This window comes from Macaca mulatta, chromosome 8 (assembly GCF_049350105.2).
Source record: "Macaca mulatta isolate MMU2019108-1 chromosome 8, T2T-MMU8v2.0, whole genome shotgun sequence".
Lineage (NCBI taxonomy): Eukaryota > Metazoa > Chordata > Mammalia > Primates > Cercopithecidae > Macaca > Macaca mulatta.
The window spans coordinates 64,575,233-64,596,972 of record NC_133413.1 but is presented as its reverse complement, the minus strand read 5'-3'; the positions used below and the strand labels follow the sequence as shown (position 1 = coordinate 64,596,972).

The 21,740-nt window shown below is 43.2% G+C and overlaps 1 protein-coding gene across 3 annotated transcripts in view; it reads right to left on the bottom strand.

Annotated features, from left to right (window-relative positions):
• Nucleotides 1-21,740, bottom strand: part of RGS20 (regulator of G protein signaling 20) — an 80,350-nt gene that overhangs the window by 12,850 nt on the left and 45,760 nt on the right. For all 3 annotated transcript variants that reach the window (XM_028852673.2, XM_015145376.3, XM_015145374.3), the window contains one exon: nt 4,259-4,407. In XM_028852673.2, coding sequence (XP_028708506.1) covers nt 4,259-4,407 — 149 coding nt within the window. The remainder of the gene's footprint in view (nt 1-4,258; nt 4,408-21,740) is intronic.

Genomic DNA, 21,740 nt, shown 5'->3' with positions numbered 1-21,740 from the left:
ACAATGGAGTGCAATGGCACAATATAATTCACTGCAGCCTCAACCTCCCTGGGCTCCAGCGATCCTCCCACCTCAGCCTCCTGAGTAGCTGGGACTACAGGTGTGCGCCACCATGCCTGGCTAATTTTTGTGTTTTACTTATTTATTTTTTGGAGATGGAGTTTTGCTCTTGTTTGCCTAGGCTGAAGCGCAATGGTGCGATTTCGGCTCACCGAAACCTCTGCCTCCCAGGTTCAAGCGATTCTTCTGCCTCAGCCTCCTGAGTAGCTGGGATTATGGGCATGTGCCACCATGCCTGGTTAATTTTGTATTTTTAGTAGAGATGAGGTTCTCCATGTTGGTAAGGCTGGTTTCCAATTCCCGACCTCAGGTGATCCACCTGCCTTGGCCTCCCAAAGTACTGAGATTACAGGTGTGAGCCACCATGCCCAGCCAATTTTTGTGCTTTTTGTAAAGACGGTGTTTCACCATGTTGCCCAGGCTGTTCTCGAGCTCCTGGGCTCAGGTGATCTGCCAGGGTATAGGTTTTAAAAGGGTGTATATTTAACTTTCATTTTTCTGATCCTTATTGGTAGGAAATACAAGCAGATTATTTTCTGTTCCATTTCATTTGCTGACTCTTTTGGTTCTTATTTATTAATGTATTTTAATGTTATTTATCCTAGATATGAATTACTTGTTAATTGCACTGTAACTATCTTATCTGAGTATGTTTTATCTTTTCGTTTTATTTTTAGTATCTTTTGTTAAACATATTTTAAGAATAGCTTTATTAAGATATAATGTGGCTGGCCTGATGGCTCACACCTGTAATCCCAGCACTTTGGAAGGCTGAGGCGGGCAGATCACCTGGGGTCAGGAGTTCGAGACCTGTCTGGCCAACATGGAGAAACCCCATCTCTACTAAAAATACAAAAATTAGCTGGGCGTGGTGGTGTGCACCTGTAATCCCAGCTACTTGTGAGGTTGAGGCAGGAGAATCGCTGGAACCCGGGAGGCTTAAGTTGCAGTGAGCCGAGATCACACCACTGCGCTCTAGCCTGGGTGACAGAGCAAGATTCCACTGCAAAAAAAAAAAAAAAAAAAAAAAAGATATTATTTGCATACTATACAAGTTGCCAAATTGAACCGTATAATTCCATGGCTTTTAGTATATTTACAGAGTGGTATAACTATTGCCATGATGTTGGAACATTTCATCATCCCCAGAAAGAACTCTACACATTAGCAGTAACTCCATCTTCCTTACTCATAGGCAACTGCTAATCTACTTTCTGTCTCTTTGAATTTACCTATTCTGGACGTTTCATGTAAGTGGAATAATAAAATATGTGGTCTTTCATATCTAGTTTCTTTCACTTAGCATAATGTTTTCACAGTTCATGCTATATTTTGGCGGTGTCAAGGCTTCATTCTTTTTTTTTTTTTTTTTCCCGATACAGAGTTTCGCTCTTATTGCCCAGGCTGGAGTGCAATGGTGCAATCTCAGCTCATTGCAGCCTCCATCTCCTGGGTTCAAGTGATTCTCCCACCTCAGCTTCCCAAGTAGCTGGGATTACAAGCATGTACCACCATGCCTGGCTAATTTTTTGTATTTTTTTTTAGTACAGACGGGGTTTCACCATGTTAACCAGGCTGGTCCTGAACTCCTGACCTCAGGTGATCCGCCCACCTCGGCTTCCCAAAGTGCTGGGTCACTCATTCCCTTTTTTTTTTCTTTTTTTTTTGAGATGGAGTCTCACTGCTGCCCAGGCTGGAGTGCAGTGGCGTAATCTTGGCTCACTGCAACCTCCGCCCCCTGGGTTCAAGTAATTCTCCTGCCTCAGCTTCCCGAGTAGCTGGGATTACAGGTGCCTGCCACCGTGCCTGACTAATTGTTGTATTTTTAGTAGAAACGGGGTTTCACCATGTTGTCCGGGGTGGTCTTGATCTCTTGATCGGCCTGCCTTGTGATCCTCCTGCGTCGGCCTCCCAAAGTGCTGGGATTACAGGCGTGAGCCACCGCACCCAGCTGATCTTTTTTTAAAGGTGGGAATTGATTTTTGTACATGGTGCTATGTAGGAATATAAATATATTTTTATATATTTGGATACCAAGCAGGATGACCAATTTTCCTGGTTTGCCTAGCGTTTTCAGGTTTTCTGGGCTGTGGGACTTTTCAGTGCTAAAACTGAGAAAATCCTATCAGTGGGGATGAGTTGGTACCCAAACACCAAGTATCCTGCTATTTACTGAATAGTTCATTTTCTCCTTTGCTGATGCCACTTTTGTCACGTGTTGGTAAGGTTTTCTAGATTTATTGTCTTTCACTGATGTTAAAACGATAGGGTGTATTTTTGGACTAATTATGAATAACATTGCTTTTGAAAGAAAATTTTCTTATAACAATTTTTTCTAAGAAAGTCTGAATTATTTGATTTCTCTGTCATTGACATGAGACTGTTTACAGCTTTGGTTTCACACTTTTTTAACACAAAATTCAGTGCCACATTTTATATCAATATTTGACCCCGTTGTAGCTACAACTGTTACTTGTTTCCTGGGTCTTTCCTCTGGGTTCCCTTTTATCCCTCTGAACTAGGCCCTTTCTTCAGTTCTTTTAGGTTTGCAGGCAGTAAACTTGGTTGGCCTTCGTATGTCTGAGAATGTCTTATTTTACCCACACTCTTGAATTATGGTTTGACTTAGTTTTCAGTTACTTTTCTCCAGCACTTTGAAGACATTGCTCTATTGTCTCTTCTACACACACCTAAGTGCTACAGAAGTGTTGGCTATGGTGGTGATGATAGTGTCTAGGTACAGATTATTTTATTTGTCCTACTTGTTATCTGTAGGAGGAGCCTGCTCTGGGACATGCCCCGCCCTCTAGCCTTACACTATCCCGGGACAATATGCTGTTCAGGTCAGCATGTCAGCCGCCTCCCACACCCTGCGCACGAGGCAGCAGAGAAAGGAGGGGAAGGTTTGAACATCAGCTGGAGTCTCACCTGCACTCGGACATCCTGCACATCTCTAGGAGGATCGTCTCGTTTCTGCACTGAGACCTACTGGCAGATTGAGAATATAGGCCCCTAAACGCAGTCTGGCCACCACTAGTGTCTTCCTCCTCTAGGGCAGGCCCTGGACACCCACGCATCTCCTCTGCCTACCACCAGTGCCTCTCCTCTGGCTTCCTGCAGAGCTGTCCAGAGTCCTACCAGGGCTGAAGTCTCACCTTGACACTGCCTAGCTGTCAGCCCCAGCCACATGTTTCCTCTTGCTGTGGGAATGAAAAGACCATCAGTATCGGGATCCCCCTGGTGGATGTTCTACTGCTGTGTCCCTTCCACCAGATTGGAACTTCTTGGAAATGAATAGTAGCCTGAGTTGGGCAGGAGCCACCAAACTTCCCCGGGCATTTCATTTTCAGCCTCCAATCTCCTTCCCGGGGATCAGTTCTGTTAGTTCCATTTCGCGGTCCGTGATCAGTCCAATATCAGTTTTTCTTCTTTTCCACAGGACAGTGAGGTCTTGGTCTAACTTATTGCCAAGCCTACATAAATTTAGGATGATTTGATTGCCGAAAATGGTTCACAGATTTGGCTGGCACTAAGCACTTTTCATATCCAAGATTCCAAAGATGTAACTTAAAGTTCCCATGATTTTTAGGTGTAAATTATCCCTTTTCTCCAGACCTTTAACAGCTACTCAAAGGGTCACGGATGTTTTACATCGTTTTTAAAGCAATGACTGTCTGTGTGTCTTTCTCTACCCAGTAAGTTAGCATATATTTTAATATTTGTCTCTATTTGAAACACATATTTTGACATTTCTCTTTATTACAAAACAAAATTTATGAAATGGAAGCAGCAGAAGGTAAAATCCAGGCTCCCTTTACTTCATCGTCTTAACCTTTAAGACCCATCTTAGATCCTAAGCCTTCATTACCCCAGGAGAGCCCCTAGTTCAATTCTTTCTAACCATTTCTGCCCAAATGTTGATAGTCAATCGTGAACCGCCGGAGGTTGTTCTTTAGTTGTTTAACACACGGTGGCCTGATTTGAGGGATCTGAGCATAAGCCCCTTAAGAGGTAGTCAGATGTAGCCTGTTGTTATTTCTGGGGTGTCCCTCTGTGTCAGGCATATAGTAGCTGCTTAAAAAACACTTACTGAATTAACCGTAAGCTACCACCACTATTCACAGGTGCCACTTCCCAGTCAGGAGCACATTACACTTCCCAGTCAGGGGCACATTAATTAAAAAGTCTGAAACCTTACCATGAGCAGCTACAACAGCAGCACCAGCAGAAGCAGCATGCGTTGGACCCGCGACTCCCCGCTCCTGGCTGGCCTGGGGCGGCGCCTGGTGCGTCCTGGGCGAGGGGCATCTGCCGCTTCCGCATCTCCATCCGCTCTGATCCCATCGGCTGCAAGAGGGAGAGGAACAAAGCGGGAGGGGGTTCCAGCGTTATGAAGGCGTAAGCCCAGGGAGTCAGCTGTCTGGATCATTGAACAGATACAGTGCGACTATATTCAGGTCATTTTTGCTACTTCTCGTAAAATTTAGTGCTTAGAATCTTAGGATCAATTAATGTATCCAACATGTAATGCTTATCCTCTGCCAAGCACTGAGATACATTCCAGGGATAAACTGGCAGATGGAAGGCCCCGCCTGAGGCGCTCACAGTTCAGTAAAGGAGACAGAAACGCACATGCACTGAAGACTCCGCAGGCAGTGCTATGCAGGGCCGCTCCCAGCTCCAGGCATCCCTGTGGCCTGAACCAAAGGGGGGCAGGCATGGTGGCAGCTTCATGACGCTGCCCGTGAGGCCAACACGCAAATATGGGAGGAGGTCAACATGGGAAGGGCGGCCCGGCTAATACAGCGACTGAGGAGAGGTCAGAAGAGGAGTCCTGGAGGCCAGAGTGGCCCGAGTCACATCTTTCCTAGCTGCGTCACCTTGCAGAAGTGATCGAAATTGGGATGCGGAAGCATTCAGAATCCTGCCTGGTATAGAGCAATTGCTCAATTATTCCCAGGAAGCCAGGCAGGAGAGCCAGACTGTGGCCTGCCCAGACCTGTCTTGCCATACCAGGGACGGTCACCCTCACCTACTTCAGTGGAGGCCAAGCCATACGACACAAAAGATCTGTGCCCTTCAGCCTCTGCCCTGTTGTTGGGGACTCCAAGACTGTGAAAGAAGAGAGATATAGAAGCAGCAAGAGAAGCAAGAAATTGCTAAGCCCATTATACGTTGGATACTATCACTTGATGGAGCTAATTACAAGCTAATATCAAGGACACACATATTAAAGAACCATAGGTAGGACTTTGGAATTAATTTCTGGATCTATTATTCTACTTCAACATTAGATTTGTCTGTTCCTATTGATTATTGCCTAATCCTCTATACTACTGGACTTTGTTCTAATTATTTTATTTATTTTTATTTTTTAAATTATACTTTAAGTTCTGGGATACATGTGCAGAATGTGCAGGTTTGTTACATAGGTATACACGTGCCATGGTGGTTTGCTGCATCCATCAACCCGTCATCTACATTAGGTATTTCTCCTAATGCTATCTCTCCCCTAGCCCCCCACCCCCAGATAGGCCCCAGTGTGTGATGTTCCCCTCCCTGTGTCCATGTGTTCTCATTGTTCAACTCCCACTTATGAGTGAGAACATGTGGTGTTTGGTTTTCTGTTCTTGTGTTAGTTTGCTGAGAATGATGATTTCTAGCTTCATCCATGTTCCTTCAAAGGACATGAACTCATCCTTTTTTATGACTGCATAGTATTCCATGGTGTATATGTGCCACATTTTCTTTATCCAGTCTATCATTGATGGGCATTTGGGTTGGTTCTAAGTCTTTGCTATTGTGAACAGTGCTGCAATAAACATACACGTGCATGTGTCTTTATAGTAGAATGATTTCTAATCCTTTGGGTATATACTCAGTAATAGGATTGCTGGGTCAAATGGTATTTCTGGTTCTAGATCCTTGAGGAATCGCCACACTGTCTTCCATAATGGTTGAACTAATTCACACTCCCACCAACAGTATAAAAGTGTTCCTATTTCTTCACATCCTCTCCAGCACCTGTTGTTTCCTGACTTTTTAATGATTGCGATTCTAACTGGCGTGAGATGGTATCTCATTGTGGTTTTGATTTGCATTTCTCTAATGACCAGTGATGAAGAACTTTTTTTCATATGTTTGTTGGCTGCATAAATGTCTTATTTTGAGAAGTGTCTATTCATATCCTTTGCCCACTTTTTGATGGGGTTGTTTTTTTCTTGTAAATTTAAGTTCCTTGTAGATTCTGGATAATTAGCCTTTTATCAGATGGATAGATTGCAAAAATTTTCTCCCATTCTGTAGGTTGCCTGTTCACTCTGATGGTAGTTTCTTTCGCTGTGCAGAAGTTCTTTGTTTTAATTAGATCCCATGTGTCAATTTTTGCTTTTGTTGCCATTGCTTTTGGTGTTTTAGTCATGAAGTCTTTGCCCATGAGTATGTCCTTAATGGTATTGCCTAGGTTTTCTTCTAGGGTTTTTATGGTTTTAGGTCTTATGTTTAAGTCTTTAATCCATCTTGAGTTAATTTTTGTATAAGGTGTAAGGAAGGGGTCCGATTTCAGTTTTCTGCATATGGTAGCCAGTTTTCCCAACACCATTTATTAAATGGGGAATCCTTTCCCCATTCCTTGTTTTTGTCAGGTTTGTCAAAGATCAGATGGTTGTAGATGTGTGGCGTTATTTCTGAGGCCTCTGTTCTGTTCCATTGGTCTATATATCTGTTTTGGTACCAGTACCACGTTGTTTTGGTTATTGTAGCATCGTAGTATAGTTTAAAGTCAGGTAGCATGATGCCTCCAGCTTCGTTCTTTTTGCTTAGGATTGTCTTGGCTATACAAACTCCATTTTGGTTCCATATGAAATTTAAAGTAGTTTTTCCAATTCCGTGAAGAAAGTCAATGGTAGCTTGATGGAGACAGCATTGAATCTATAAATTACTTAGGGCAGTATGGCCATTTTCAGGATATTGATTCTTCCTGTCCGTGAGCATGGAATGTTTTTCCATTTGTTTGTGTCCTCTCTTATTTCCTTGAGCAGTGGTTTGTAGTTCTCCTTGAAGAGGTCCTTCACATCCCTTGTAAGTTGTATTCCTAGTATTTTATTCTCTTTGTAGCAATTGTGAATGGGAGTTCAGTCATGATTTGGCTCTCTGTATGTCTATTATTGCTGTATAGGAATGCTTGTGATTTTTGCACATTTTGTATCCTGAGACTTTGCTGAAATTGCTTATCAGCTTAAGGAGATTTTGGGCTGAGACGATGAGGTTTTCTAAATATACAATCATGTCATCTGCAAACAGAGACAATTTGACTCTCTCTCTTCCTATTTGAATACCATCTATTTCTTTCTCTTGCTTGATTGCCCTGGCTAGAACTTCCAATACTATGTTGAACAGGACTGATGAGAGAAGGCATCCTTGTCTTGTGCCAGTTTTCAAAGGGAATGCCTCCAGCTTTTGCCCATTCAATATGATATTGACTGTGGGTTCGTCATAAATAGCTCTTATTATTTTGAGATACATTCCATCAATACCTAGTTTATTGAGAGTTTTTAGCATGAAGGGGTGTTGAATTTTATCGAAGGCCTTTTCTGCATCTATTGAGATAATTATGTGGTTTTTGTCATTGGTTCTGTTTATGTGATGGATTGTGTTTATTGATTTGCATATATTGAACCAGCCTTGCATCCTAGGGATGAAGCTGACTTGATGGTGGTGGATAAGCTTTTTGATGTGCTGCTGGATTTGGTTTGCCAGTATTTTATTGAGGATGTTCGCATTAATGTTCATCAGGAATATTGGCCTGAAATATTCTTTTTTTGTTGTGTCTCTGCCAGGTTTTGGTATCAGGATGATACTGGAATCAAGTTCCTCTTTTTCTATTGTTTCTATTGTTTGGAATGGTACCAGCTCCTCTTTGTACCTCTGGTAGAATTCGGCTGTGAATCCATATGGTCCTGGGCTTTTTTTTGGTTGGTAGGCTACTAATTACTGCCTCAATTTCAGAACTTGTTATTGGCCTATTCAGGGATTCGACTTCTTCCTGGTTTAGTCTTGGGAGGGTGTACGTGTCCAGGAATTTACCCATTTATTCTAGATTTTCTAGTTTATTTGTGTAGAGGTGTTTATAATATTCTCTGAGGGTAGTTTATATTTCTGTGGGATCAGTGGTGGTGTTGGCTTTATAATTTTTTTATTGTGTCTATTTGATTCTTCTCTCTTTTCTTCTTTATTCATCTGGATAGTGGTCTATTTCGTTGATCTTTTCAGAAACCAGCTCCTTGATTCATTGGTTTCTTTGAAGGATTTTTTGGTGTCTGTAACTCCTTCAGTTCTGCTCTGATCTTAGTTATCTGTTGTCTTCTGCTAGCTTTTGAATTTGTTTGCTCTCGCTTCTCTAGTTCTTTTAATTGTGATGTTAGGGTGTCCATTCTAGATCTTTCCTGCTTTCTCCTTTGGGCATTTAGTGCTATAAATTTCTCCCTAAACAGTGCTTTAACTGTGTCCCAGAGATTCTGGTATGTTGTGTCTTTGTTCTTATTGGTTTCAAAGAACTTATTTATTTCTGCCTTAATTTCGTTATTTACCCAGTAGTCATTCAGGAGCAGGTTGTTCAGTTTCCATGCAGTTGTGCAGTTTTGAGTGAGTTTCTTATTCCTGAGTTCTAATTTGATTGCACTGTGGTCTGAGAGACTGTTTATTATGATTTCCATTCTCTTGCATTTGCTGAGGAGTGTTTTATTTTCAATTATGTGGTCAATTTTAGAATAAGTGCCATGTGGTGCTGAGAAGAATGTATATTGTGTTGATTTGAGATGGAGAGTTCTGTAGATGTGTATTAAGTCCACTTGGACCAGAGCTGAGTTCAAGTCCTGAATATCCTTGTTAATTTTCTGTCTCATTGATCTGTCTAATATTGACCGTGGGGTGTTAAAATCTCCCACTATTATTGTGTAGGAGTCTAAGTCTCTTTGTAGGTCTCTAAGAACTTGATTTATGAATCTGGGTGCTTCTGTATTGGGTGCATATATGTTTAGGATAGTTACCTCTTCTTGTTGCATTGATCCCTTTACCATTATGTAATGGCCTTCTTTGTCTTTTTTGATCATTGTTGGCTTAAAGTCTGTTTTATCAGAGACTAGGATTGCAACCCTTGCTTCTTTTCGCTTTCCATTTGCTTGGTAAATATTCCTCCATGCCTTTATTTTGAGCCTATGTGTGTCTCTGCACTTGAGATGGGTCTCCTGAATATAGCACACCGATGGGTCTTGACCTTTATCCAATTTGCCAGTCTGTATCTTTTAATTGGGGCATTTAGCTTGTTTACATTTAGGTTTAATATTGTTTTGTGTGAATTTGATCCTGTCATTATGATGCTAGCTGGTTATTTTGTCCATTAGTTGATGCAATTTCTTCATAGTGTTGATGGCCTTTACAATTTGGTATGTTTTTGCAGTGGCTGGTGCTGGTTTTTCCTTTCCATGTTCAGTGCTTCCTTCAGGAGCTCTTGTAGGGCAGGGTAGTGACAAAATCTCTCAGCATTTGCTTGTCTGTAAAGGATTTTATTTCTCCTTCGCTTATGAAGCATAGTTTGGCTGGATATAAAATTCTGGGTTGAAAATTCTTTTCTTTAAGAATGTTGGCCAGAAATGGTGGCTCATGCCTGTAATCCCAGCACTTTGGGAGGCTGAGGCAGGTGGATCACGAGGTCAGGAGATCAAGACCATCCTGGCTAACACAGTGAATCCCCGTCTATACTGAAAAATACAAAAAATTAGCTGGGCGTGGTGGCGGGCGCCTGTAGTCCCAGCTACTCGGGAGGCTGAGGCAGGAGAATGGCATGAACCCGGAAGGTGGAGCTTGCAGTGAGCCGAGATCATGCCACTGCACTCCAGCCTGGGCAACAGAGTAAAACTCCATCTCAAAAAAAAAAAAAGTTGAATATTGGACTCCACTCTCTTCTGGCTTGTAGGGTTTCTGCAGAGAGATCCGCTGTTAGTCTGATGGGCTTCCCTTTGTGGGTAACCTGACCTTTCTCTCTGGCTGCCCTTAACATTTTTTCCTTCATTTCAACCTTGGTGAATCTGATGATTATGTGTCTTGGCTTGCTCTTCTTGAGGAGTATCTTTGTGGTGTTCTCTGTACTTCCTGAATTTGAATGTTGGCCTGTCTTGCTGGGTTGGGGAAGTTCTCCTGGATAATATCCTGCAGAGTGTTTTCCAACTCAGTTCCATTCTCCCCATCACTTTCAGGTACACCAATAAAATATAGGTTTGGTCTTTTCACATAGTCCCATATTTCTTGGAGGCTTTGTTCATTCCTTTTCATTATTTTTTCTCTAATCTTGTCTTCACACTTTATTTCATTAAGTTGATCTCCAATCTCTGATATCCTTTCTTTTGCTTGATCAATTTGGCTATTGACACTTGTGTATGCTTCACAAAGTTCTTGTGCTGTGTTTTTTAGCTCCATCAGGTCATTTATGTTCTTCTCTACAATGGTTATTCTAGTTAGCAATTCCTCTAACCTTTTCTCAAGGTTCTTAGCTTCCTTTCATTGGGTTAGAACATGCTCCTTTAGCTCCAAGGAGTTTGTTATTACCCACCTTCTAAAGCCTACTTCTGTCAATTCGTTAAATTCATTCTCTGTCCTGTTTTCTTCCCTTGCTGGCGAGGAGTTGCGATCCTTTGGAATAGAAGAGGCATTCTGGTTTTTGGAATTTTCAGCCTTTTTGCGCTGTTTTTTCCTCATCTTCATGGATTTATCTATCTTTGATCTTTGATATTGGTGATCTTTGGATGGGGGTTCTGTGTGGACGTCCTTTTTGTTGATGTTGATGCTATTCCTTTCTGTTTGTTAGTTTTCTTTCTAACAGGCCCCTCTGCTGCAGGTCTGCTGGAGTTTGTTGGAAGTCCACACCAGACGCTGTTTGCCAGGGTATCACCAGCAAAGGCTGCAGAAGAGCCAAGATTGCTGCCTATTCCTTTCTCCGGAAGGTTCGTCCCAGAGGGGCACCCGCCAGATGCCAGTTGGAGCTCTCCTGTATGAGGTGTCCATCGACCCCTGCTGGGAGGTGTCTCCCAGTCAGGAAGCACGGGGGTCAGGGACCCATTTGAGGAGGTGGTCTGTCCCTTAGCAGAGCTCAAGCACTGTGTGGGAGATCTGTTGCTCTCTTCAGAGCCGCCAGGCAGTAAGTCTGCTGAAGCTGCTCCCACAGTTGCCCCTTCCCCGAGGTGCTTTGTCCCAGGGAGATGGGAGCCCCTGACTGAGGCTGCTACCTTTCTTTCAGAGATTCCCTGCCCAGAGAGGGGGAATCTAGAGAGGCAATCTGGCTGCAGTGGCTTTGCTGAGCTGCAGTGTGCTCCGCCTAGTTTAGACTTCCTGGCGGCTTTGTTTACACTGTGAGGGGAAAACCACCTACTCAAGCCTCAGTAATGGTGGACACCCCTCCCCCTACCAAGCTCAAGCGTCCCAGGTTGACTTCAGACTTCTGTGCTGGCAGCAAGAATTTTGAGCCATTGGATCTTAGCTTGCTGGGCTCCGTGGGGGTGGGATTCACTGAGCTAGACCTCTTGGCTCCCTGGCTTCAGTCCCCTTTTCAGGGGTGTGAATGGTTCTGTCTCACTGGTGTTCCAGGCACCACTGGGGTATGAAAAACAACTCCTGCAGTTAGTTCGGTGTCTGCCCAAACGGCCACCCAGTTTTGTGCTGGAAACCCAGGACCCTGGTGGTGTAGGCACTAGAGGAAATCTTCTGGTCTGTGGGTTGCAAAGACTGTGGGAAAAGTGTACTATCTGGGTTGGAGTGCTCTGTCCCTCAAGGCACAGTTTCTTACGGCTTCCCTGGGTACCCAACTATGTTTTCTAAATATTCTGGCATATAGGAAGGCTAAGAATACTATATTGAATTCTCTTATAATTTGATAGAGTTCCCGGACCCCTTGCACTTCCCAGGGGAGGCAACGCCCCACGCTGCTTCTGCTTGCCCTCCGTGGGCTGCACCCAGTGTCTAACCAGTCCCAATGAGATGAGCCAGATACCTCAGTTGGAAATGCAGAAATCACCCACCTTCTGTGTTGATCTCACTGGGAGCTACAGACCAGAGCTATTCCTATTCAGCCAGTTTGCCAGCCACAGGTATTTCTTTTGTTTTTGAGACGGAGTTTCACTCTTGTTGCCCAGGCTGGCGTGCAATGGCACAATCTTGGCTCACTGCAAACTCTGCCTCTCAGGTTCAAACGATTTTCCTGCCTCAGCCTCCCGAGTAGCAGGGATTACAGGTGCCCACCACCATGCCCAGCTAATTTTTGTATTTTTAGGAGAGATGGGGTTTCACCATATTAGCCAGGCTGGTCTCGAACTCCTGACCTCGTGATCTGCCCACACTGGCCTCTCAAAGTGCTGGGATTACCAGCATAAGCCACCGCGCCTGGCCTTAATTAGTCTCACATGTAAGTTTCAGGACCACAAGAAAGACCCATCAAAGGGCTTTACTGTTCTTTCTTCTTTCATCCACTGTGAAAACGATGCTCCCAACATACTCAGAGACCACCCACAGTGCTCTGCTGGGGTTACTGAACTGGTGTGGCTCACTTAGCCTAAAGGTGGAGGCAGAGACACGTGGTCAGCCACAGTCATGCTTTATGGGTACCACAGGGAGACAGCTTCGAAGGCAGAAACTCTGGGCTGAAGTGACTCCAGGGATAACCTCTTCACCTCACCTGTGGAGGAGACAGCCTAACCATGGTTTCACTTCATTCACTCAATTCAGGGCACTGAGGCCGCAGGACAAGCCAGCACAATCTCCAAACCAAGATGTTTTGAACAAAAGATGCTCCAGGTAGCTATTATTTTCTATGAGATATTGATGCAACTTGCCTCATTAAAAAAACATATGCCTTGGGAGGCCAAGGCAGGCAGATCACTTGAGGTCAGGAGTTCGAGACCAGCCTGGCCAACATGGTGAAACCCTGTCTCTACCTAAAATACAAAAAAAAAATTAGCTGGGTGTGGTGGCGCACACCTGTAATCTCAGCTATTTCAGAGGCGGAGGCAGGAGCATCACTTGAACCCAGGAGGCAGAGGTTGCAGTGAGTCAAGATCGTGCCACTGCACTCCAGCCTCAGTGATAGTGAGACTCTGTCTCAAAAAAAAAAAAAACAAACAAACAAAAAACCATATCCTAATTAATTTCCAGAAGTAGGAAGGACGGTGACATGGTGCTGTCCCAAGGTCTCAGGAGAGTCCTGTTCCAACATCTTGGCCACACTGGGTCTTCCCAATCAGTCCATGAAGTATCTGTTCACTTAAATTCCCTCTTCCGTGTGCGGCAAGGGTCTCTTCAAACAGGTCTTGCACATTTTTGATAGGTTTGCTCCTGAATATTTTGTAGGCCAATTTTTGCTGCTGTCATAAACGATATCTTCCCCTGATACCCAGCTGTGTTTTCTAAATGGATATTCTGGCATATAGGAAGGCTAAGAATACTATATTGAATTCTCTTATAGTTCCAGTAATTTTTCTGTTGATTCTTTAATTAGATGATCATACTGTCTCTACATAATCACACTAGTCTCTTTGCTTCCTGTACCTTTTTAAGGTATCTGTTCTTACCCTGGTCTTATTTCATTGGCCAGGAAGTTGAGTAAATACTGAAAAGTAGCAAGAGTACTAGGCACCTTTGTCTTCTTCAAGACGTTCTTTAACGAGCAGACTGTTAGTGTTTTGCTGACAAGTGTGCTATGTGTTGGAGGTTTCTGGAAGATAACATTTCAAGTTAAGCAGGCTTTCTTTCACTATTTATGTGGTATAAAATAAGTTGTGCTAACTTATTAACATTAAAAACCTTTTTTTTAATTTTAACTCTCTAGCCCTATGTCATAAGCTAACATATTTTATTTGTTTATACACACCTATCTGTTTGTAAATATCTGGAAGAATTTTAATGACTGAGTGAGCTAACTCTTAGAGAACATCATAAAGTTTCTGAGGACCAAATATAGCCGTTAAGTCAAAGGTAAATTCTATCAAAGTCTGTTATTATGCTTTTTTTTTTTTGGATACGTAGTTTTGCTCTTGTCACCCAGGCTGGAGTGCAATGGTGCGATCTTGGCTCAATGCAACCTCCACCTTTTGGGTTCAAGCAATTCTCCTGCCTCAGCCTCCCGAGTAGCTGGAATTACAGGCACCCGCCACCACGCCCAGCTAATTTTTGTATTTTTAGTAGAGATGGGAGCCAGGCTGATCTTGAGCTCCTAACTTTAGGTGATCTGCCCACCTCAGTCTCCCAAAGTGCTGGGATTACAGGCATGAGCCACTGCGCCCGGCCTGTTCTTATACATTTAAGAAAAACTTTTGAGACTGGAGAGCTCTGGACTTGTATACATTTTTAAAAACAACTTTATTGAGGTCTAACAGACATCCAATAAACTGCACATGTTTAAGGTATATAATTTGATAAGTTTTGACATGTATACCTGGGAAGCCATCATCACAATCAAGATGGTGAACACATCCTCACCCTCAAAAGTTTTCTCAAAACCCTGCCTCTTGAGAATTTCTCTTTTGTTCCTTCCCTCTTATGCCTCTGCCTTTGGTACTCATAGATCTGCTTTCTCTCTATATCCATTAATTTGCATTTTCTTGATTTTTATATAAAGGGAACATCTTTTTTTCGGTCTGGTTTCCTTCATGTAGCACAACTGTTTTGAGATTGTTGCATATATCAATAGATCATTCCTTTTTATTCCTGAGCAGGATTCCACTGTATGGATGTACCACTATTTGTTTCTCCATTCACCTATTGATGGACTTAGACCTTTTTGATGGTTGCTGAAAAGATTAGATATATAAGACATTGTCTTCTTTTGAACATGAAAATCTTTTTTTTTTTTTTTTTTTTTTTTGAGATGGAGTTTTGCTCTTGTTGCCCAGGCTAGAGTGCAATGGTACGATCTCAGCTCACCGCAACCTCCACCTCCCGGGTTCAAGCAATTCTCCTGCCTTGGCCTCCCAAGTAGCTGGGATTACAGGCATGTGCCACCACGCCCTGCTAATTTTGTATTTTTAGTAGAGATGGGGTTTCTCCATGTTGGTCAGGCTGGTCTCGAACTCCCGACCTCAGGTGATCTTCCTGCCTCAGCCTCCCAAAGTGTTGGGATTACAGGTGTGAGTCACCGTGCCCAGACGAACATGAAAGTCTTTCATCAGATGAAATTAGAAGAGACTATTACTAAGACTGTATTCATGTTTACTGTACTATAATTTTGACATTTGAAATCATTTAAAGATTCGAGAAGTGTACAGAAATACATGCTATTCCTGGAAAAGTTTACTAACAATCTCTCACCTCTCTGTACAAAAAATTCTAAAGGGAATGGCTTTCACTACCTTCCTAAATGTTGGAGTGTTTGGTGGTGGGAGTGATCATTTATAGCATACCCTGCTGTCTGTGGAGAAATGCAAGAGCCTGAGGGGAACTAAAAGTGTTAGTAAAACACGAATATTAAAAAGAAGCAAATGTTGATTTGGTAATTGTTGAAGTTGACTGACACAGAGTTTGTTATACCATCCTCTCTACATATGTGTAGTTGAAAATTTCCTTAATAAAGTTTTTAATATGTTGAATTCTTTTAGATTTAAAAAATCTATTTAGATGAGCATTATCAATTTCCTCCTTTGAATAGTTAATGAAGTGAATTAATGCATTTATTGATGCTGAGCCACCCTTACCTTACTAAGCAAACTCTTCTCAGGTCTAAAAGATAATTATTCTTATATTATACCACTGAAATAAATGCTACCTATTTACAAGATTGTAAAAATATGCCATTAATGTATATGTTAATTCCACTAGTGTTTTCAGACATCAGTATATAGGATCTAATTAGCCAAACCAGCTTCATACATCTTCTCCTTTGCCTTCATCATATCTGTGGGAGAACTCTGTGCACATGTCATTTCCATTTGTCCTTTCTAACTAACGTGGAATCAATGCCTTTTGACAGTGTTCTTCTCTCCTTTTTTAGTCTGTCTTTGGCAGAGAATGCTGGGCATCATTTTACTGTCCTTTGGGATGACCATGTAAGTCACACACATCATCCCCCAGGTACTGGCTGCCTTCACCTGACGGTCCTAGGGCTCAGAACTTAGAAGAATGTGAAATCATTGTTAGCAACCTCATATGCTAACATGTATGGGATTTCAAAAGCAGCCTGAAGGCTGGACACGGTGCCTCATGCCTGTAATCCCAGCACTTTAGGAGGATGAGGTGGGCGGATGGCTTGAGCTCAGGAATTTGAGACCAGCCTGGGCAACATGGAGAAACCCCATCTCTACACAAAAATATAAAAATTAGCTGGGTGTGGTGGCACGCGCCTGTAGTCCCAGTTATTCGGTCAGTGGGCTGAGGTGAGAGGATTGTTTGAGCCCAGGAGGTTGAGGCTGCAGTGAGCTGTGATTCCACCACTGCACTCTAGCCTGGGTGACCGAGTGAGACCTTGTCTCAAAAAAACGCCCCCAAAAACAAAAAAAGCATCCTGAGGAAATGGGAAGAATACAGGTTGATAGCTTATTAAACATTTCAGATCTCAACCAAGAGACAATCCTCAAACAAGGCTTTTCCAAATTCCTAGGAACTCGACATTTAAGAGGATTTTCAAAATGCAACTAAAAGCCAAGGCAAACTCTTAGTTTTGATCACAATCTTTTAGTATTTTGGAATTGAAACCAGTAAGTAGTTTTTTAAAAAATTTTAACCTAACTAATTATCTCAGAGAGGTTCTTTCTTACTTTTTTTTTTTTTTTTTGAGATGGAGTCTTGCTCTGTCACCCAGGCTGGAGTGCAGTGATGCGACCTCAGCTCACTGTAACCTCCGCCTCTTGGGTTCAAGCAATTCTCCTGCCTCAGCCTCCCAGAGCAGCTGGGATTACAGGCGCCCACCACCACGCTTGGCTAGTTTTTGTATTTTTAGTAGAGATGGGGTTTCACCATGGTGGCCAGGCTGGTGTCGAATTCCTGACCTCAAGTGATCCACCTGTCTCAGCCTCCCTAAGTGCTGGGATTAGAGGTGTGAGCCACCGTGTCCAACCCAGAGTAGTTATTTCTTATTTTCTGGTGAACACATTTGGTAGCCAGATTCCATTAATAGTTATTTATTTTCCCTATAGTGCCCAAATCCTGAAAATAGCCATTATTAAATTACGCATTGGGAATACAATGAAACACCAAGTATTGTGTTTAAAAAAAAATCTTGCCGGGCGCGGTGGCTCACGCCTGTAATCCCAGCACTTTGGGAGGCCGAGGTGGGCGGATCACAAAGTCAGGAGATCGAGACCATCCTGGCTAACACGGTGAAACCCCGTCTCTACTAAAAATACAAAAAACTAGCCGGGCGTGGTGGCGGCGCCTGTAGTCCCGGCTACTCGGGAGGCTGAGGCAGGAGAATGGCAGGAACCCGGGAGGCGGAGCTTGCAGTGAGCCGAGATCGCGCCACCGCACTCCAGCCTGGGCGACTGAGCGAGACTCCGTCTCAAAACAAAACAAAACAAAACAAAACAAAAAAACCAACAAAAAAATCTCTTATCTCTTAAGGCCTAAGACTCAAGTTCCTGTTCCAGAAAGATATGGAATCATAGATGAGCTCCTGATGAAGGAGAACCAAGAATCCAAAAATACATAAATTAAAAGCCTTCTTCAAAGACCCTAAGAAGCAGGATCCTACCATCAACGGATAGTTTAGGGCCTTGAAAGAGTTAGACCATAATATAAGAAAATTTGAGAGGACAAATTCTCCTGGAGGAGACCCAAATCCCAAATCCATTTTCTTCTTTGTTTTTTGAGACAGGATCTCACTCTGTTGCCCAGGCTGCAGTACAGTGGTGTGAACACGGCTCACTGCAGCTTCAACCTCCTGAGCTCAAGCAAGCCTCCTGTCCAAGTTTCCCAAGTAGCAGGAACGAAAAAAATTCTTTTCGTAGAGGTGGGATCTCATTATGTACCGAACTCCTGGGCTCAAGCGAGGCTCCTGCCTAAGCCTCCCGAAGTGCTGAGATTACAAGTGTGAGCCACTGAGCCCGGCCTACTTTTGCTTTAATAAACCTTGGCTCTTGAAATATTTTTCCTTTGGGCAGTATGGCTGGGTAGATCATGGCTCCCACAGGGCCTCCGTTAGTAACATCTTTGTCAGAACACAGTGCTACTAGATTACTCCTTAGTAATCTAGCTGTTTCCTGCTTTAGACACTGACCTTGAACATCTTACTTCGTTTTAATTTCTTTTTTTTTTGAGACCGAGTTTCGCTCTTGTTGCCCAGGCTGGAGTGCAATGGCGCGATCTCAGCTCACCGCAACTTCTGCCTCCCGGGTTCAAGCAATTCTCCTCCCTCAGCCTCCTGAGTAGCTGGGATTACAGGCATGTGCCACCATGCCCGGCTAATTTTGTATTTTTACTCCCGACCTCAGGTGATCCGCCCATCTTGGCCTCCCAAAATGCTGGGATTACAGGCGTGAGCCACCACCTCCAGCCACCTCGGTTTCACTTCTAACTTTGTGGTCCTGCACAGAATCTTGCTGTGCTGGGAACCCTGCCGCAGGCCTCACCATTACCCTACCCAAACTCTGGTTCATATTTCTTTTTACTCCTGGTTTCTGTGTCTTGCTGATCCATTCCACCCATCGCTTCCATCCAGAAAGCTATTGTGAATGTTACAGAGAAGCTAAAGACTACAGCCTGAAATGTCTGACTGCAAATTCAGGATGGGATTGGGACTCTGGGCAAGCTGGGGCAATGATCTCACTTTAATCACTGATTCTGTTCCAAGCAAAAGCAATGACAGATAAGAAAAGCCTAAAAGCATGTAGATGAGTTCAAAACCAAGATAAATATACCTCCAACCAGAAATGCAATGGCAATGTAAATCAATGGGCAGAGTGGAAGCAGCGGGCCTGCTTGGCTGTAGGTCCAAGTAATAGGCAGAGGCAACATCAGTCCAGAAGCTAAAAGGGTCTAAAATTGCTCCAGGTTAAATGTGGGGCTGGAGCTGCAGTCACTGCTTTAAAAGTTGAATCTCCTCTTCCTTATGAATGAAGCTTATAAGAAACACCAATTGTAGGTGACCTCTGCTGAGCCTACATATGGAATATGGGAGCACACAGACATCTCTGTGGTCTGGAATGAGCTGGAACTGCTGGTTCTGAAATCTGCCATATTCACAATACCACTCGGGCAGAAATTCTGAATTGTCATCATAACATCTGGCTCTTAGTAGGATGCCCAGATGTTCAGTGAAGGAAATCTTAATGTTTCCAGATGGAGATAAGTAAAAACTAAGGAGGACAGAAAAAAGATCAACAACAAAAAAGAATGAAACAATTACTTTAAAATGAACTTGCAGCTGGGCATGGTGGCTTATGCCTATTATCCCAGTACTTTGGGAGGCAGAGGTAGGAGGATTGCTTGAGGCCAGGGGTTCAAGACCAGCCTGAGCAACATAGCGAGCCCCATCTCTACAAAAAAATTTAAAAACTAGGCCAGGCACAGTGGCAGATGCCTGTAATCCCAGCACTTTGGGAGGCCGAGGTGGGTAGATCACTTGAGGTCAGGAGTTCGAGACCAGCCTGGTCAACATGGTGAAACCCTGTCTGTACTAAAAATACAAAAATTAGCCAGGCGTGGTGGTGCATCTGTAATTCCAGCTATCTGGGAGGCTGAGGGAGGAGAAACTCTTGAACCTGGTAGGCGGAGGTTGCTGTGAACCAACATGCACCACTGCACTTTAGTCTGGGCGACAGAGCAAGATTCTGTCTCAAAAAAAAAACAGGCCGGGCGCGGTGGCTCACGCCTGTAATCCCAGCACTTTGGGAGGCCGAGGCGGGTGGATCACAAGGTCAGGAGATCGAGACCACGGTGAAACCCCGTCTCTACTAAAAATACAAAAAATTAGCCGGGCGCGGTTGTGGGCGCCTGTAGTCCCAGCTACTCGGGAGGCTGAGGCAGGAGAATGGCGTGAACCCGGGAGGCGGAGCTTGCAGTGAGCCGAGATCGCGCCACTGCACTCCAGCCTGGGCGACAGAATGAGACTCCGTCTCAAAAAAAAAATAAAAATAAAAATAAAAATAAAAAAATAAAACAAATAAAAAAATTAGCTGGTCTGATGGCACACCTCTGTAGTCCTAGCTATTCAGGAGGCAGAGGTTGGAGGAATGCTTGAGCCCAAGAGGTCAAGGCTGCAGTGAACTATAATCATTCCACTGCACTCCAGCCTGGGCAACAAAGCAAGACACTCTCAAAAAAAGAAAAAGGACTTGCAAACTAAAATCCCAAAACATATGAAGAAAGACAGTCATTAAAATCACCCACTGGAATATAAATTGAATGTTGTAGAAGAAAATGAAAAATAAAGTTGAGATGCTTAAATAATAATGAAGAAATCATTTACATTTAAAATGTCAAAAAATAGGAAACTAAAACAAATAGAAATAAAATAAGAACAGGTAGTCAGGAAAAAGAATCAAGTAGAAAGTTTCAAGGATATTAGAAATTAGTACTGAAGGATTAATTCAGAATCTTGTTCAGAAAGACTAAGAGATAAAAAGACGAGGCGCATCATCTGCAGGGTGGTTCCAGAATGGCTACGTGAGGGATGTAGACCCTCTCTCCAGCAAAATATAATCATATAACTAGTGAGTAACCTAAAAACAATAATTTAAAGTCTCTGGATTTTTTTTTTTAAAGACAGAGCCTTGCTCTGTTGCCCAGGCTGGCAGTGGTGTGATTTTGGCTCACTGCAACCTCTGCCTCCCGGGCTCAAGTGATCTTCCTACCTCAGCTCCCCAAGTAGCTGGGACTGCAGGCACACACTACCATGCCAGGCTAATTTTTACATTTTTTGTAAAGACGGGGTCTCAGTGTGTTGCCCAGGCTGGTCTCAAACCCCTGAGTTCAAGCAATCTGCCTTCCTTGGCCTCCCAAAGTGCTAGGATAACAAATGTGAGCCACCGGGCCAGGCCTAGTACTTTTTTAAAGAAGAAACTCTATACATGTATTTCTGCTCTTACTTCTTTTCTTAGCTTCTTTAAAAGACATAGGATTGGCCAGGCGTGGTGGCTCACGTCTGTAATCCCAGCACTTTGGGAGGATTATATAAAGCAGTAATTATAACAATATATTATTGGATTTGTAATATATATACACCTTAATATGTATAGCAGTAGTAACCACAAAACAGTAGGGAGAGAACGGAGCTATATATAAGAGCAAAGTTTCTATATCTTACTAGAATTAAGGTAGTATACATCTAAAGTTGATTTTGATACATTAAGAAAGGTATTATAAGCATTATAGAGGACATTAAGAAATTACCTCAGGGCCAGACACATTTTCTCATGCCTGAAATCCCAGCACTTTGGGAGGTCAAGGAAGGAGGATCACTTGAGACCAGCAGTTCAGAACAGCCTGGACAACATAGTGAAACCCTGTCTCTACAAAAAATTTAAAAAATTATCTGGCATGAGGGTACACACATGTAGTCCTAGCTACGTGGGAGGCTGAGGCAGGAGGACTGTTGAGCCTAGGAGTTTGAGGCTGCAGTGAGCTATGATTGTACCACTGCACTCCAGCCTGTGTGACAAAGTGACACTCTGTCTCAAAGAAAGAATAAAAATAAAAATTAAAAAATATAT